Source organism: Oncorhynchus gorbuscha, linkage group LG13 (assembly GCF_021184085.1).
Source record: "Oncorhynchus gorbuscha isolate QuinsamMale2020 ecotype Even-year linkage group LG13, OgorEven_v1.0, whole genome shotgun sequence".
NCBI classification, from domain to species: domain Eukaryota; kingdom Metazoa; phylum Chordata; class Actinopteri; order Salmoniformes; family Salmonidae; genus Oncorhynchus; species Oncorhynchus gorbuscha.
The window spans coordinates 86,903,256-86,923,255 of NC_060185.1; the positions used below are offsets into that span (position 1 = coordinate 86,903,256).

The following is a 20,000-nucleotide window of genomic DNA, read 5'->3' on the forward strand; positions in this document are numbered from 1 at the left end:
GAGTCTCACTCTTTGAAGACTGCTGTGACTCCAGTTCTCTTCATCTCCTCCTGTAGAATACCTTCTCCTAGGAGCACGGAGAGCTGGGGAAAGATAGATTGACAGTAGGATAGATATATATAGAGAGATCCCTAGAAATGCCTTAGTCTTTTAAAGACAGATATATTCACCGAAGGTCACATTCAAAACAACTGTTAGTTGTGTGTAGGATAGATAGACTGTATGTAGACTTCTGATGAGTAGGGTAAAGGGTGTAGGGTTTAGGTTGTAGGGTGTAGGGTGTAGGTTATACCTTTAGGGGAGCTGGGATAGGGGTAGGAGTCAGACTCTGACTGTGTGTAGGGTTCTGGAGAGTAGGGTGTAGGGTGTAGGGTGTAGGTTATACCTTTAGGGGAGCTGGGATAGGGGTAGGAGTCAGACTCTGACTGCGTGTAGGGTTCTGGAGAGTAGGGTGTAGGGTGTAGGGTGTAGGTTATACCTTTAGGGGAGCTGGGATAGGGGTAGGAGTCAGACTCTGACTGTGTGTAGGGTTCTGGAGAGTAGGGTGTAGGGTGTAGGGTGTAGGTTGTACCTTTAGGGGATCTGGGATAGGGGTAGGAGTCAGACTCTGACTGTGTGTAGGGTTCTGGAGAGTAGGGTGTAGGGTGTAGGGTGTAGGTTATACCTTTAGGGGAGCTGGGATAGGGGTAGGAGTCAGACTCTGACTGTGTGTAGGGTTCTGGAGAGTAGGGTGTAGGGTGTAGGGTGTAGGTTATACCTTTAGGGGAGCTGGGATAGGGGTAGGAGTCAGACTCTGACTGTGTGTAGGGTTCTGGAGAGAAGGTAGACAGTCTGGAGGATGTGATTAGATCTTCGCTGGTCCTGCTTTTGGTGGCTGGGAGATTATCTGTGGAGAGATGAGTGGACTGTTAACACAAGAACACAGCTTAGAGTTAGTCTGCATCCCAAATAACATCCTAATCCCTATATAGTGGTCCCTATGGGCCCTAGTCAAAGAAAGTGAGGGAGTAGGGTATCATTTAAGACATAGTTTATGTTACACAGCAATCCATCAGTGACCCCAAGTCATACACAGGAAGATACTGTACTGGGAAAGAGAGTACAGGAAGATACTGTACTGGGAAAGAGATTACAGGAAGATACTGTACTGGGAAAGAGAGTACAGGAAGATACTGTACTGGGAAAGAGAGTACAGGAAGATACTGTACTGGGAAAGAGAGTACAGGAAGATACTGTACTGGGAAAGAGAGTACAGGAAGATACTGTACTGGGAAAGAGAGTACAGGAAGATACTGTACGGGGAAAGAGAGAACAGGAAGATACTGTACTGGGAAAGAGATTACAGGAAGATACTGTACTGGGAAAGAGAGTACAGGAAGATACTGTACTGGGAAAGAGAGAACAGGAAGATACTGTACTGGGAAAGAGAGTACAGGAAGATACTGTACTGGGAAAGAGAGTACAGGAAGATACTGTACTGGGAAAGAGAGTACAGGAAGATACTGTACTGGGAAAGAGAGTACAGGAAGATACTGTACTGGGAAAGAGAGTACAGGAAGATACTGTACTGGGAAAGAGAGAACAGGAAGATACTGTACTGGGAAAGAGAGTACAGGAAGATACTGTACTGGGAAAGAGAGAACAGGAAGATACTGTACTGGGAAAGAGAGTACAGGAAGATACTGTACTGGGAAAGAGAGTACAGGAAGATACTGTACTGGGAAAGAGAGTACAGGAAGATAATGTACTGGGAAAGAGAGTACAGGAAGATACTGTACTGGGAAAGAGAGAACAGGAAGATACTGTACTGGGAAAGAGAGTACAGGAAGATACTGTACTGGGAAAGAGAGTACAGGAAGATACTGTACTGGGAAAGAGAGTACAGGAAGATACTGTACTGGGAAAGAGAGTACAGGAAGATACTGTACTGGGAAAGAGAGTACAGGAAGATACTGTACTGGGAAAGAGAGAACAGGAAGATACTGTACTGGGAAAGAGAGTACAGGAAGATACTGTACTGGGAAAGAGAGAACAGGAAGATACTGTACTGGGAAAGAGAGTACAGGAAGATACTGTACTGGGAAAGAGAGTACAGGAAGATACTGTACTGGGAAAGAGAGTACAGGAAGATACTGTACTGGGAAAGAGAGTACAGGAAGATACTGTACTGGGAAAGAGAGTACAGGAAGATACTGTACTGGGAAAGAGAGTACAGGAAGTTTTAGGGAAGGTGAATTCTACATTCTTAGTTTCATGTCTCAGTCCAAAGATTGATCTCAGAGAGATAGTAATCTGGTACAGACAGACAGAGGAGATTGATAGTCATCTGGTACAGACAGACAGAGGAGATTGATAGTCATCTGGTACAGACAGACAGAGGAGATAGATAGTAATCTGGTACAGACAGACAGAGGAGATTGATAGTAATCTGGTACAGACAGACAGAGGAGATTGATAGTAATCTGGTTCAGACAGACAGAGGAGATTGATAGTAATCTGGTACAGACAGACAGAGGAGATAGATAGTAATCTGGTACAGACAGACAGAGGAGATTGATAGTAATCTGGTACAGACAGACAGAGGAGATTGATAGTAATCTGGTACAGACAGACAGAGGAGATTGATAGTAATCTGGTACAGACAGACAGAGGAGATTGATAGTAATCTGGTACAGACAGACAGAGGAGATAGATAGTAATCTGGTACAGACAGACAGAGGAGATTGATAGTAATCTGGTACAGACAGACAGAGGAGATTGATAGTAATCTGGTACAGACAGACAGAGGAGATTGATAGTAATTTGGTACAGACAGACAGAGGAGATTGATAGTAATCTGGTACAGACAGACAGAGGAGATTGATAGTAATCTGGTTCAGACAGACAGAGGAGATTGATAGTAATCTGGTACAGACAGACAGAGGAGATAGATAGTAATCTGGTACAGACAGACAGAGGAGATTGATAGTAATCTGGTACAGACAGACAGAGGAGATTGATAGTAATCTGGTACAGACAGACAGAGGAGATTGATAGTAATCTGGTACAGACAGACAGAGGAGATTGATAGTAATCTGGTACAGACAGACAGAGGAGATTGATAGTAATCTGGTACAGACAGACAGAGGAGATAGATAGTCAGCTGGTATAGACAGACAGAGGAGATAGATAGTCAGATGGTATACAGACAGAGGAGATAGATAGTCAGATGGTATACAGACAGAGGAGATAGATAGTCAGATGGTATACAGACAGAGGAGATAGATAGTCAGATGGTATACAGACAGAGGAGATAGATAGTCAGATGGTACAGACAGACAGACAGACAGACAGACAGACAGACAGACAGACAGACAGACAGACAGACAGACAGACAGACAGACAGACAGACAGACAGACAGACAGACAGACAGACAGACAGACAGACAGACAGACAGACAGACAGACAGACAGACAGACAGACAGACAGACAGACAGACAGACAGACAGACAGACAGACAGACGGTATAGACAGACAGAGGAGATAGATAGTCAGATGGTATAGACAGACAGAGGAGATAGATAGTCAGATGGTATACAGACAGAGGAGATAGATAGTCAGATGGTATAGACAGACAGAGGAGATAGATAGTCAGCTGGGACAGACAGACAGACAGACAGACAGACAGACAGACAGACAGACAGACAGACAGACAGACAGACAGACAGACAGACAGACAGACAGACAGACAGACAGACAGACAGACAGACAGACAGACAGACAGACAGACAGACAGACAGACAGACAGAGGAGATAGATAGTCACATGGTATAGACAGACAGAGGAGATAGATAGTCAGCTGGTATAGACAGACAGAGGAGATAGATAGTCAGATGGTATACAGACAGAGGAGATAGATAGTCAGATGGTATAGACAGACAGACAGACAGACAGACAGACAGACAGACAGACAGACAGACAGACAGACAGACAGACAGACAGACAGACAGACAGACAGACAGACAGACAGACAGACAGACAGACAGACAGACAGACAGACAGACAGACAGACAGACAGACAGACAGACAGACAGACAGACAGACAGAGGAGATAGATAGTCAGATGGTATAGACAGACAGAGGAGATAGATAGTCAGATGGTATAGACAGACAGAGGAGATAGATAGTCAGATGGTATACAGACAGAGGAGATAGATAGTCAGATGGTATACAGACAGAGGAGATAGATAGTCAGATGGTATAGACAGACAGACAGACAGACAGACAGACAGACAGACAGACAGACAGACAGACAGACAGACAGACAGACAGACAGACAGACAGACAGACAGACAGACAGACAGACAGACAGACAGACAGACAGACAGACAGACAGACAGACAGACAGACAGACAGACAGACAGACAGACAGACAGACAGACAGAGGAGATAGATAGTCAGATGGTATAGACAGACAGAGGAGATAGATAGTCAGATGGTATACAGACAGAGGAGATAGATAGTCAGATGGTATAGACAGACAGACAGACAGACAGACAGACAGACAGACAGACAGACAGACAGACAGACAGACAGACAGACAGACAGACAGACAGACAGACAGACAGACAGACAGACAGACAGACAGACAGACAGACAGACAGACAGAGGAGATAGATAGTCAGCTGGTATAGACAGACAGAGGAGATAGATAGTCAGATGGTATACAGACAGAGGAGATAGATAGTCAGCTGGTATAGACAGACAGAGGAGATAGATAGTCAGATGGTATACAGACAGAGGAGATAGATAGTCAGCTGGTATAGACAGACAGAGGAGATAGATAGTCAGATGGTATAGACAGACAGAGGAGATAGATAGTCAGCTGGGACAGACAGACAGACAGACAGACAGACAGACAGACAGACAGACAGACAGACAGACAGACAGACAGACAGACAGACAGACAGACAGACAGACAGACAGACAGACAGACAGACAGACAGACAGACAGACAGAGGAGATAGATAGTCACATGGTATAGACAGACAGAGGAGATAGATAGTCAGCTGGTATAGACAGACAGAGGAGATAGATAGTCAGATGGTATACAGACAGAGGAGATAGATAGTCAGATGGTACAGACAGACAGACAGACAGACAGACAGACAGACAGACAGACAGACAGACAGACAGACAGACAGACAGACAGACAGACAGACAGACAGACAGACAGACAGACAGACAGACAGACAGACAGACAGACAGACAGACAGACAGACAGACAGACAGACAGACAGACAGACAGACAGACAGACAGACAGACAGACAGAGGAGATAGATAGTCAGCTGGTATAGACAGACAGAGGAGATAGATAGTCAGATGGTATACAGACAGAGGAGATAGATAGTCAGATGGTATAGACAGACAGACAGACAGACAGACAGACAGACAGACAGACAGACAGACAGACAGACAGACAGACAGACAGACAGACAGACAGACAGACAGACAGACAGACAGACAGACAGACAGACAGACAGACAGACAGACAGACAGACAGAGGAGATAGATAGTCAGCTGGTATAGACAGACAGAGGAGATAGATAGTCAGATGGTATACAGACAGAGGAGATAGATAGTCAGCTGGTATAGACAGACAGAGGAGATAGATAGTCAGATGGTATACAGACAGAGGAGATAGATAGTCAGCTGGTATAGACAGACAGAGGAGATAGATAGTCAGCTGGTATAGACAGACAGAGGAGATAGATAGTCAGATGGTATAGACAGACAGAGGAGATAGATAGTCAGATGGTATACAGACAGAGGAGATAGATAGTCAGATGGTATACAGACAGAGGAGATAGATAGTCAGATGGTATAGACAGACAGACAGACAGACAGACAGACAGACAGACAGACAGACAGACAGACAGACAGACAGACAGACAGACAGACAGACAGACAGACAGACAGACAGACAGACAGACAGACAGACAGACAGACAGACAGACAGACAGACAGACAGACAGACAGACAGACAGACAGACAGACAGACAGACAGACAGACAGACAGACAGACAGACAGACAGACAGACAGAGGAGATAGATAGTCAGATGGTATAGACAGACAGAGGAGATAGATAGTCAGATGGTATACAGACAGAGGAGATAGATAGTCAGATGGTATAGACAGACAGACAGACAGACAGACAGACAGACAGACAGACAGACAGACAGACAGACAGACAGACAGACAGACAGACAGACAGACAGACAGACAGACAGACAGACAGACAGACAGACAGACAGACAGACAGACAGACAGACAGACAGACAGACAGACAGACAGACAGAGGAGATAGATAGTCAGCTGGTATAGACAGACAGAGGAGATAGATAGTCAGATGGTATACAGACAGAGGAGATAGATAGTCAGCTGGTATAGACAGACAGAGGAGATAGATAGTCAGATGGTATACAGACAGAGGAGATAGATAGTCAGCTGGTATAGACAGACAGAGGAGATAGATAGTCAGCTGGTATAGACAGACAGAGGAGATAGATAGTCAGATGGTATAGACAGACAGAGGAGATAGATAGTCAGCTGGTATAGACAGACAGAGGAGATAGATAGTCAGATGGTATAGACAGACAGAGGAGATAGATAGTCAGCTGGTATAGACAGACAGAGGAGATAGATAGTCAGATGGTATAGACAGACAGAGGAGATAGATAGTCAGCTGGTATAGACAGACAGAGGAGATAGATAGTCAGCTGGTATAGACAGACAGAGGAGATAGATAGTCAGCTGGTATAGACAGACAGAGGAGATAGATAGTCAGCTGGTATAGACAGACAGAGGAGATAGATAGTCAGCTGGTATAGACAGACAGAGGAGATAGATAGTCAGCTGGTATAGACAGACAGAGGAGATAGATAGTCAGCTGGTATAGACAGACAGAGGAGATAGATAGTCAGCTGGTATAGACAGACAGAGGAGATAGATAGTCAGCTGGTATAGACAGACAGAGGAGATAGATAGTCAGCTGGTATAGACAGACAGAGGAGATAGATAGTCAGATGGTATAGACAGACAGGTGTTTCCACACGAGGAGTGTGTAAACAGGACGTGATTGACTCTTACTCACACAGACAGACACTAAACACACTTGAAAAGCTTAGACAGATGAATTATTTACACAGTGAGTCTGGAAGCTTCCCACAATAGATAACAGCTTCTTGTAGAAATGAACGATCAGAGTTTATAGACTAGGTGGACATGGAGACAGGATAGCAAGGCAGATAGCAAGGCAGACAGGTTGACAGATATGTTGATGGAAAACAGACTGGTTGAGGGACCAATAGACTGGAAAATAGACAGACAGACAGACAGACAGACAGACAGACAGACAGACAGACAGACAGACAGACAGACAGACAGACAGACAGACAGACAGACAGACAGACAGACAGACAGACAGACAGACAGACAGACAGACAGACAGACAGACAGACAGACAGACAGACAGACAGACAGACAGACAGACAGACAGACAGACAGACAGACAGACAGACAGACAGACAGACAGACAGACAGACAGAGAGGAGGAAGGTACTTACAGAGGTGAGTTAGTTCATCAGGGAAAGAGTGAAGGAGGGAAGTGAATTAACGTGATCAGAAACCATGAAAGGAAGAAAGAAAAGAGAAATATTACTGGCATCCCAAGTCCCGATGTTTGTTACCAACATGGAAGATAACAGAACAGAGATACAACACGACCACTAACCACTCTAAATCTAAATGTATTGGTCACATACACATGGTTAGCAGATGTTATTGGTCACATACACATGGTTAGCAGATGTTATTAGTCACACACACATGGTTAGCAGATGTTATTGGTCACATACACATGGTTAGCAGATGTTATTGGTCACATACACATGGTTAGCAGATGTTATTGGTCACATACACATGGTTAGCAGATGTTATTGGTCACATACACATGGTTAGCAGATGTTATTGGTCACATACAAAGCGAGATGCTTTAAGTCAACCCTACAATACCATCACTATGTCCTAATCACTATGTATTTATCTAACCTATATCCACAAGTGAGTCATATATCATAGTATGTCTTCCATGTAGGTATCAATGGACTAATGAGCACATAACAGGCCTGTGGTCTATGGATGAGCCCATGTCTCCTCTAGTGGCCAACACATGTCCTCTATTGAACATAAGCACAGAACAATATGAGGGATCAATATCACTAGAGTGGACTGAATAATACTGCTGATTATGCTAATATTCCCTCCCTCCCTCCCTCCCTCCCTCCCTCCCTCCCTCCCTCCCTCCCTCCCTCCCTCCCTCCCTCCCTCCCTCCCTCCCTCCCTCCCTCCCTCCCCCTCCCTCACTCCCTCTCCTGGAGTGTGTCCTATTTCCATAACCATGTGACCTGACTAAGAACAACTCCTGACCCTCATTCATAACACACCATAACCACACGTCTGTGATGCACTGTTCTATAATACTCTTATAGCATGATAACACTCACAACACAGTAACACACACATACCACAGTAACACACACACACCACAGTAACACACACACACCACAGTACACACACACCACAGCACACACACACCACAGTAACACACACACCACAGTACACACACACCACAGCACACACACACATACCACAGTAACACACACCACAGTACACACACACCACAGCACACACACACATACCACAGTAACACACACCACAGTAACACACACACACCACAGTACACACACACCACAGTAACACACACCACAGTACACACACACACCACAGTAACACACACACACCACAGTAACACACACACACCACAGTACACACACACATCACAGTAACACACACCACAGTACACACACACACCACAGTAACACACACCACAGTAACACACACACACCACAGTAACACACACATACCACAGTACACATACACCACAGTACACACACACACACCACAGTACACACACACACACCACAGTACACACACACCACAGTACACACACACCACAGTACACACACATACCACAGTAACACACACACACCACAGTAACACACACCACAGTACACACACACCACAGTAACACACACATACCACAGTAAATCACACACACCACAGTACACACACACCACAGTACACACACACCACAGTACACACACACCACAGTACACACACACCACAGTAACACACAGCACAGTAACACACACATACCACAGTAAATCACACACAACACAGTAACACACACCACAGTAACACACACCACAGTAACACACACACCACAGTAACTAGTGGTCTCATAAGAGACCTGAACTAACCCTACAAGCACAATACTAAGGGCTACTACACTGATACGGAAAACATCAACCAGTCACTGATGGGACAACAGCCAGGATAAGGCGGGGCTAAGCCACTGTACCCGTTCTCTTATAGATGGGAGGTTTGCTGTAGATGTTGGGTTCACCTGAGGCTGAAGAAAGAGAGGGAGGGAGGAGAGAGGGAGGGGAGAAACAGAGAGAAGGGAGGAGATTGATGTGAAACATGGAGGAGTGAAGGAGGGGAGAAACAGAGAGAAGGGAGGAGATTGATGTGAAACATTGAGGAGTGAGGGAGGAAGTGAAGGGTAGAAGGAGGTACAGAAGAGCTATACCGAAACATAGCGACCGTAGCTGATAACAAGAGAGTGTGAGGAAATATACAAATAGAGGAGGAGCAGAAGTGGAGAAGATAATATGGAAAGATGAGGAGATGAAGAGAAGATGGAAAGATAAGGAGATGAAGAGAAGATGGAAAGATGAGGAGATGAAGAGAAGATGGAAAGATAAGGAGATGAAGAGAAGATGGAAAGATGAGGAGATGAAGAGAAGATGGAAAGATGAGAAGATGGAAGGATGAGGAGATGAAGAGAAGATGGAAAGATGAGGAGATGGAAGGATGAGGAGATGAAGAGAAGATGGAAAGATGAGGAGATGAAGAGAAGATGGAAAGATGAGGAGATGAAGAGAAGATGGAAAGATGAGGAGATGAAGAGAAGATGGAAAGATGAGGAGATGAAGAGAAGATGGAAAGATGAGGAGATGAAGAGAAGATGGAAAGATGAGGAGATGAAGAGAAGATGGAAAGATGAGGAGATGAAGAGATGGAAAGATGTGATGATGGAAAGATGAGGAGATGAAGAGAAGATGGAAAGATGAGGAGATGAAGAGAAGATGGAAAGATGAGGAGATGAAGAGAAGATGGAAAGATGAGGAGATGAAGAGAAGATGGAAAGATGTGATGAAGAGAAGATGGAAAGATGAGGAGATGAAGAGAAGATGGAAAGATGAGGAGATGAAGAGAAGATGGAAAGATGAGGAGATGAAGAGAAGATGGAAAGATGAGGAGATGAAGAGAAGATGGAAAGATAAGGAGATGAAGAGAAGATGGAAAGATAAGGAGATGAAGAGAAGATGGAAAGATAAGGAGATGAAGAGAAGATGGAAAGATGAGGAGATGAAGAGAAGATGGAAAGATAAGAGAGATGAAGAGAAGATGGAAAGATGAGGAGATGAAGAGAAGATGGAAAGATGAGGAGATGAAGAGAAGATGGAAAGATGAGGAGATGAAGAGAAGATGGAAAGATGAGGAGATGAAGAGAAGATGGAAAGATGAGGAGATGAAGAGAAGATGGAAAGATGAGGAGATGAAGAGAAGATGGAAAGATGAGGAGATGAAGAGAATATGGAAAGATGAGGAGATGAAGAGAAGATGGAAAGATAAGGAGATGAAGAGAAGATGGAAAGATGAGAAGATGGAAGGATGAGGAGATGAAGAGAAGATGGAAAGATGAGGAGATGAAGAGAAGATGGAAAGATGTGATGAAGAGAAGATGGAAAGATGAGGAGATGAAGAGAAGATGGAAAGATGAGGAGATGAAGAGAAGATGGAAAGATGAGTAGATGAAGAGAAGATGGAAAGATGAGGAGATGAAGAGAAGATGGAAAGATGAGGAGATGAAGAGAAGATGGAAAGATAAGGAGATGAAGAGAAGATGGAAAGATGAGGAGATGAAGAGAAGATGGAAAGATAAGGAGATGAAGAGAAGATGGAAAGATGAGGAGATGAAGAGAAGATGGAAAGATAAGGAGAGGAAGAGGGCACGTCCCAAATGGCACCCTATTCCAAATATATTGCACTTCCATTGAGAATAGGGGGCCATTGGGGCACAGTTGAAGTGTGGTCCTACCTGGTACATGGAAATGCTTGGGGGCGTGGTATGTGGTAGGAGAACTAGGCCGCCCATCCAGCGAGCCGTAATAGGGTGAGCTCCTGCCACTCTCAGAGCCTGCAGCCAGCACTAGCCAATCACAGCAAAGGAAACATGAGCATGAAGAAAGGGCTTTGTCCTGCCATCCAGTCCCTCCCAACCAATCAGAACCAAAGGAAAAGGTGATCAACAGTGGCTGCAGCATTGAGGAAAGGCATACTGGACCATCTTAGCACAGGAAGCTAGAAGGAATGGTACATGCTTCCTCCCCCTGCTAGTCACTGCTTTTAAATGCATTAACTGTCACATGGTGGAATATACAGTGCAGTCGGAAAGTATTCAGACCCTTTGACTTTTTGCACATTTTGTTAAGTTACAGCCTTATTCTAAAATGGATTTAATAAAAAATAAATCCTCATCAATCTACACACAATACCCCATATTGACAAAGCGAAAATTGATTTTTAGAAATCAAAAAACAAAAACAGAAATATCTTATTTACATAAGCATTCAGACACTTTGCTATGAGACTCGAAATTCAGGGTGTCCATAGTGCTGCGGTGAGTGAGGCATGATGGGAGACATGGCTTGGTGTGTGTGTGACTCACCAGGGTGTCCATAGTGCTGCGGTGAGTGAGGCATGATGGGAGACATGGCTTGGCGGTTGAAGGAGGGAGAGCCGTCCATGTAGGCAGGGCTGGAACACTGTCTCTGTCTCTTGTCTATATTGTAATACAGCTTCTACAGGGAGAGGGAGAAGAGGGAGAGGGGGATGACAGAGTGGGGGAGAGGGGGATGACAGAGTGGGGGAGGGGGGATGACAGAGTGGGGGAGAGGGGGATGACAGAGTGGGGGAGAGGGGGATGACAGAGTGGGGGAGAGGGGGATGACAGAGTGGGGGAGAGGGGGATGACAGAGTGGGGGAGAGGGGGGTGACAGAGTGGGGGAGAGGGGGATGACAGAGTGGGGGAGAGGGGGATGACAGAGTGGGGGAGAGGGGGATGACAGAGTGGGGGAGAGGGGGATGACAGAGTGGGGGAGAGGGGGATGACAGAGTGGGGGAGAGGGGGATGACAGAGTGGGGGAGAGGGGGATGACAGAGTGGGGGAGAGGGGGATGACAGAGTGGGGGAGAGGGGGATGACAGAGTGGGGGAGAGGGGGATGACAGAGTGGGGAGAGGGGGATGACAGAGTGGGGGAGAGGGGGATGACAGAGTGGGGGAGAGGGGGGATGACAGAGTGGGGGAGAAAGAAAGAAAAATAGGTTCAGACAGAGATAGAGCAAGAGAGAATGGTAAAGAAAGACAGATACACAACTATCCACATATCCACAGACCACTGATCACAGAAATGATTATTCATTCTGTTGGAAACAACAAGGTAACTAACCTGAGAACAGAGAGTCCCAGGTGACTGTAAAACAACAAGGTTACTAACCTGAGAACAGAGAGTCCCAGGTGACTGTAAAACAACAAGGTTACTAACCTGAGAACAGAGAGTCCCAGGTGACTGTAAAACAACAAGGTTAATAACCTGAGAACAGAGTCCCAGGTGACTGTAAAACAACAAGGTTACTAACCTGAGAACAGAGAGTCCCAGGTGACTGTAAAACAACAAGGTTACTAACCTGAGAACAGAGAGTCCCAGGTGACTGTAAAACAACAAGGTTACTAACCTGAGAACAGAGAGTCCCAGGTGACTGTAAAACAACAAGGTTACTAACCTGAGAACAGAGAGTCCCAGGTGACTGTAAAACAACACAGAGAACAGAGAGTTACTAACCTGAGAACAGAGAGTCCCAGGTGACTGTAAAACAACAGAGGTTACTAACCTGAGAACAGAGAGTCCCAGGTGACTGTAAAACAACAAGGTTACTAACCTGAGAACAGAGAGTCCCAGGTGACTGTAAAACAACAAGGTTACTAACCTGAGAACAGAGTCCCAGGTGACTGTAAAACAACAAGGTTACTAACCTGAGAACAGAGAGTCCCAGGTGACTGTAAAACAACAAGGTTACTAACCTGAGAACAGAGAGTCCCAGGTGACTGTAAAACAACAAGGTTACTAACCTGAGAACAGAGAGTCCCAGGTGACTGTAAAACAACAAGGTTACTAACCTGAGAACAGAGAGTCCCAGGACTGACTGTAAAACAACAAGGTTACTAACCTGAGAACAGAGAGTCCCAGGTGACTGTAAAACAACACAGTTACTAACCTGAGAACAGAGAGTCCCAGGTGACTGTAAAACAACAAGGTTACTAACCTGAGAACAGAGAGTCCCAGGTGACTGTAAAACAACAAGGTTAATAACCTGAGAACAGAGTCCCAGGTGACTGTAAAACAACAAGGTTAATAACCTGAGAACAGAGTCCCAGGTGACTGTAAAACAACAAGGTTAATAACCTGAGAACAGAGTCCCAGGTGACTGTAAAACAACAAGGTTACTAACCTGAGAACAGAGTCCCAGGTGACTGTAAAACAACAAGGTTACTAACCTGAGAACAGAGAGTCCCAGGTGACTGTAAAACAACAAGGTTACTAACCTGAGAACAGAGTCCCAGGTGACTGTAAAACAACAAGGTTACTAACCTGAGAACAGAGAGTCCCAGGTGACTGTAAAACAACAAGGTTACTAACCTGAGAACAGAGAGTCCCAGGTGACTGTAAAACAACAAGGTTACTAACCTGAGAACAGAGAGTCCCAGGTGACTGTAAAACAACAAGGTTACTAACCTGAGAACAGAGAGTCCCAGGTGACTGTAAAACAACAAGGTTACTAACCTGAGAACAGAGAGTCCCAGGTGACTGTAAAACAACAAGGTTACTAACCTGAGAACAGAGAGTCCCAGGTGACTGTAAAACAACAAGGTTACTAACCTGAGAACAGAGAGTCCCAGGTGACTGTAAAACAACAAGGTTACTAACCTGAGAACAGAGAGTCCCAGGTGACTGTAAAACAACAAGGTTACTAACAGAGAGTCCCAGGTGAGAAAACAACAAGACTAACCTGAGTCCCAGGTGACTGTAAAACAACAAGGTTACTAACCTGAGAACAGAGAGTCCCAGGTGACTGTAAAACAACAAGGTTACTAACCTGAGAACAGAGAGTCCCAGGTGACTGTAAAACAACAAGGTTACTAACCTGAGAACAGAGAGTCCCAGGTGACTGTAAAACAACAAGGTTACTAACCTGAGAACAGAAGGTTACTAACCTGAGAACAGAGGTCCCAGGTGAGGCTGTAAAACCAACAAGGTTACTAACCTAGAGAACAGAGAGTCCCAGGTGACTGTAAAACAACAAGGTTACTAACCTGAGAACAGAGAGTCCCAGGTGACTGTAAAACAACAAGGTTACTAACCTGAGAACAGAGAGTCCCAGGTGACTGTAAAACAACAAGGTTACTAACCTGAGAACAGAGAGTCCCAGGTGACTGTAAAACAACAAGGTTACTAACCTGAGAACAGAGAGTCCCAGGTGACTGTAAAACAACAAGGTTACTAACCTGAGAACAGAGAGTCCCAGGTGACTGTAAAACAACAAGGTTACTAACCTGAGAACAGAGAGTCCCAGGTGACTGTAAAACAACAAGGTTACTAACCTGAGAACAGAGAGTCCCAGGTGACTGTAAAACAACAAGGTTACTAACCTGAGGTTACTGTAAAACCTGAGAACAGAGAGTCCCAGGTGACTGTAAAACAACAAGGTTACTAACCTGAGAACAGAGAGTCCCAGGTGACTGTAAAACAACAAGGTTAAAACCTGAGAACAGAGAGTCCCAGGTGACTGTAAAACAACAAGGTTACTAACCTGAGAACAGAGTCCCAGGTGACTGTAAAACAACAAGGTTACTAACCTGAGAACAGAGAGTCCCAGGTGACTGTAAAACAACAAGGTTACTAACCTGAGAACAGAGAGTCCCAGGTGACTGTAAAACAACAAGGTTACTAACCTGAGAACAGAGAGTCCCAGGTGACTGTAAAACAACAAGGTTACTAACCTGAGAACAGAGAGTCCCAGGTGACTGTAAAACAACAAGGTTACTAACCTGAGAACAGAGAGTCCCAGGTGACTGTAAAACAACAAGGTTACTAACCTGAGAACAGAGAGTCCCAGGTGACTGTAAAACAACAAGGTTACTAACCTGAGAACAGAGAGTCCCAGGTGACTGTAAAACAACAAGGTTACTAACCTGAGAACAGAGAGTCCCAGGTGACTGTAAAACAACAAGGTTACTAACCTGAGAACAGAGAGTCCCAGGTGACTGTAAAACAACAAGGTTACTAACCTGAGAACAGAGAGTCCCAGGTGACTGTAAAACAACAAGGTTACCTAACAGAGAGTCCCAGGTGAGAACAGAGAGTCCCAGGTGACTGTAAAACAACAAGGTTACTAACCTGAGAACAGAGAGTCCCAGGTGACTGTAAAACAACAAGGTTACTAACCTGAGAACAGAGAGTCCCAGGTGACTGTAAAACAACAAGGTTACTAACCTGAGAACAGAGAGTCCCAGGTGACTGTAAAACAACAAGGTTACTAACCTGAGAACAGAGAGTCCCAGGTGACTGTAAAACAACAAGGTTACTAACCTGAGAACAGAGAGTCCCAGGTGACTGTAAAACAACAAGGTTACTAACCTGAGAACAGAGAGTCCCAGGTGACTGTAAAACAACAAGGTTACTAACCTGAGAACAGAGAGTCCCAGGTGACTGTAAAAGAGTCAACAAGGTTACTAACCTGAGAACAGAGAGTCCCAGGTGACTGTAAAACAACAAGGTTACTAACCTGAGAACAGAGTCCCAGGTGACTGTAAAACAACAAGGTTACTAACCTGAGAACAGAGAGTCCCAGGTGACTGTAAAACAACAAGGTTACTAACCTGAGAACAGAGTCCCAGGTGACTGTAAAACAACAAGGTTACTAACCTGAGAACAGAGAGTCCCAGGTGACTGTAAAACAACAAGGTTACTAACCTGAGAACAGAGTCCCAGGTGACTGTAAAACAACAAGGTTACTAACCTGAGAACAGAGTCCCAGGTGACTGTAAAACAACAAGGTTACTAACCTGAGAACAGAGTCCCAGGTGACTGTAAAACAACAAGGTTACTAACCTGAGAACAGAGTCCCAGGTGACTGTAAAACAAACAGAGTCCCAAGGTTACTAACCTGAGAACAGAGTCCCAGGTGACTGTAAAACAACAAGGTTACTAACCTGAGAACAGAGAGTCCCAGGTGACTGTAAAACAACAAGGTTAATAACCTGAGAACAGAGTCCCAGGTGACTGTAAAACAACAAGGTTACTAACCTGAGAACAGAGAGTCCCAGGTGACTGTAAAACAACAAGGTTACTAACCTGAGAACAGAGAGTCCCAGGTGACTGTAAAACAACAAGGTTACTAACCTGAGAACAGAGAGTCCCAGGTGACTGTAAAACAAACAAACAGAGTCCCAGGTGACTGTAAAACAACAAGGTTACTAACCTGAGAACAGAGTCCCAGGTGAGAAAACAACAAGAACCCAGGTGACTGTAAAACAACAAGGTTACTAACCTGAGAACAGAGTCCCAGGTGACTGTAAAACAACAAGGTTACTAACCTGAGAACAGAGTCCCAGGTGACTGTAAAACAACAAGGTTACTAACCTGAGAACAGAGAGAACAGAGTCCCAGGTGACTGTAAAACAACAAGGTTACTAACCTGAGAACAGAGAGTCCCAGGTGACTGTAAAACAACAAGGTTACTAACCTGAGAACAGAGAGTCCCAGGTGACTGTAAAACAACAAGGTTACTAACCTGAGAACAGAGAGTCCCAGGTGACTGTAAAACAACAAGGTTACTAACCTGAGAACAGAGAGTCCCAGGTGACTGTAAAACAACAAGGTTACTAACCTGAGAACAGAGAGTCCCAGGTGACTGTAAAACAACAAGGTTACTAACCTGAGAACAGAGTCCCAGGTGACTGTAAAACAACAAGGTTACTAACCTGAGAACAGAGAGTCCCAGGTGACTGTAAAACAACAAGGTTACTAACCTGAGAACAGAGAGTCCCAGGTGACTGTAAAACAACAAGGTTACTAACCTGAGAACAGAGAGTCCCAGGTGACTGTAAAACAACAAGGTTACTAACCTGAGAACAGAGAGTCCCAGGTGACTGTAAAACAACAAGGTTACTAACCTGAGAACAGAGAGTCCCAGGTGACTGTAAAACAACAAGGTTACTAACCTGAGAACAGAGAGTCCCAGGTGACTGTAAAACAACAAGGTTACTAACCTGAGAACAGAGAGTCCCAGGTGACTGTAAAACAACAAGGTTACTAACCTGAGAACAGAGAGAACAGAGAGTCCCAGGTGACTGTAAAACAACAAGGTTACTAACCTGAGAACAGAGAGTCCCAGGTGACTGTAAAACAACAAGGTTACTAACCTGAGAACAGAGAGTCCCAGGTGACTGTAAAACCTAACCTGAGAACAGAGAGTCCCAGGTGACTGTAAAACAACAAGGTTACTAACCTGAGAACAGAGAGTCCCAGGTGACTGTAAAACAACAAGGTTACTAACCTGAGAACAGAGAGTCCCAGGTGACTGTAAAACAACAAGGTTACTAACCTGAGAACAGAGAGTCCCAGGTGACTGTAAAACAACAAGGTTACTAACCTGAGAACAGAGAGTCCCAGGTGACTGTAAAACAACAAGGTTACTAACCTGAGAACAGAGAGTCCCAGGTGACTGTAAAACAACAAGGTTACTAACCTGAGAACAGAGAGTCCCAGGTGACTGTAAAACAACAAGGTTACTAACCTGAGAAAACAGAGAGTCCCAGGTGACTGTAAAACAACAAGGTTACTAACCTGAGAACAGAGAGTCCCAGGTGACTGTAAAACAACAAGGTTACTAACCTGAGAACAGAGAGTCCCAGGTGACTGTAAAACAACAAGGTTACTAACCTGAGAACAGAGAGTCCCAGGTGACTGTAAAACAACAAGGTTACTAACCTGAGAACAGAGAGTCCCAGGTGACTGTAAAACAACAAGGTTACTAACCTGAGAACAGAGAGTCCCAGGTGACTGTAAAACAACAAGGTTACTAACCTGAGAACAGAGAGTCCCAGGTGACTGTAAAACAACAAGGTTACTAACCTGAGAACAGAGAGTCCCAGGTGACTGTAAAACAACAAGGTTACTAACCTGAGAACAGAGAGTCCCAGGTGACTGTAAAACAACAAGGTTACTAACCTGAGAACAGAGAGTCCCAGGTGACTGTAAAACAACAAGGTTACTAACCTGAGAACAGAGAGTCCCAGGTGACTGTAAAACAACAAGGTTACTAACCTGAGAACAGAGAGTCCCAGGTGACTGTAAAACAACAAGGTTACTAACCTGAGAACAGAGAGTCCCAGGTGACTGTAAAACAACAAGGTTACTAACCTGAGAACAGAGAGTCCCAGGTGACTGTAAAACAACAAGGTTACTAACCTGAGAACAGAGAGTCCCAGGTGACTGTAAAACAACAAGGTTACTAACCTGAGAACAGAGAGTCCCAGGTGACTGTAAAACAACAAGGTTACTAACCTGAGTTCCCAGGTGACTGTAAAACAACAAGGTTACTAACCTGAGAACAGAGAGTCCCAGGTGACTGTAAAACAACAAGGTTACTAACCTGAGAACAGAGAGTCCCAGGTGACTGTAAAACAACAAGGTTACTAACCTGAGAACAGAGAGTCCCAGGTGACTGTAAAACAACAAGGTTACTAACCTGAGAACAGAGAGTCCCAGGTGACTGTAAAACAACAAGGTTACTAACCTGAGAACAGAGAGTCCCAGGTGACTGTAAAACAACAAGGTTACTAACCTGAGAACAGAGAGTCCCAGGTGACTGTAAAACAACAAGGTTACTAACCTGAGAACAGAGAGTCCCAGGTGACTGTAAAACAACAAGGTTACTAACCTGAGAACAGAGAGTCCCAGGTGACTGTAAAACAACAAGGTTACTAACCTGAGAACAGAGAGTCCCAGGTGACTGTAAAACAACAAGGTTACTAACCTGAGAACAGAGAGTCCCAGGTGACTGTAAAACAACAAGGTTACTAACCTGAGAACAGAGAGTCCCAGGTGACTGTAAAACAACAAGGTTACTAACCTGAGAACAGAGAGTCCCAGGTGACTGTAAAACAACAAGGTTACTAACCTGAGAACAGAGAGTCCCAGGTGACTGTAAAACAACAAGGTTACTAACCTGAGAACAGAGTCCCAGGTGACTGTAAAACAACAAGGTTACTAACCTGAGAACAGAGAGTCCCAGGTGACTGTAAAACAACAAGGTTACTAACCTGAGAACAGAGAGTCCCAGGTGACTGTAAAACAACAAGGTTACTAACCTGAGAACAGAGAGTCCCAGGTGACTGTAAAACAACAAGGTTACTAACCTGAGAACAGAGAGTCCCAGGTGACTGTAAAACAACAAGGTTACTAACCTGAGAACAGAGAGTCCCAGGTGACTGTAAAACAACAAGGTTACTAACCTGAGAACAGAGTCCCAGGTGACTGTAAAACAACAAGGTTACTAACCTGAGAACAGAGAGTCCCAGGTGACTGTAAAACAACAAGGTTACTAACCTGAGAACAGAGAGTCCCAGGTGACTGTAAAACAACAAGGTTACTAACCTGAGAACAGAGTCCCAGGTGACTGTAAAACAACAAGGTTACTAACCTGAG

At 44.7% G+C, this 20,000-nt stretch overlaps 1 protein-coding gene across 6 annotated transcripts in view; it reads right to left on the reverse strand.

Moving 5' to 3' along the window:
• LOC123994171 (actin-binding LIM protein 3-like) overlaps nt 1-20,000 on the reverse strand; it is a 136,222-nt gene that overhangs the window by 10,332 nt on the left and 105,890 nt on the right. For 4 of the 6 annotated variants that reach the window (XR_006831591.1, XM_046296695.1, XM_046296693.1 and 1 more), the window contains 5 exons: nt 11,900-12,032; nt 11,270-11,380; nt 9,464-9,514; nt 758-886; nt 10-83 (listed from right to left, as the gene is read on the reverse strand). Coding sequence is in view for 5 of the 6 variants with exons in the window: in XM_046296695.1 (XP_046152651.1) it covers nt 10-83; nt 758-886; nt 9,464-9,514; nt 11,270-11,380; nt 11,900-12,032 (498 nt within the window). In the remaining variant the exon portion in view is untranslated. The remainder of the gene's footprint in view (nt 1-9; nt 84-757; nt 887-9,463; nt 9,515-11,269; nt 11,381-11,899; nt 12,033-20,000) is intronic. The other 2 variants (XM_046296694.1, XM_046296696.1) reach the window with 2 other exon arrangements.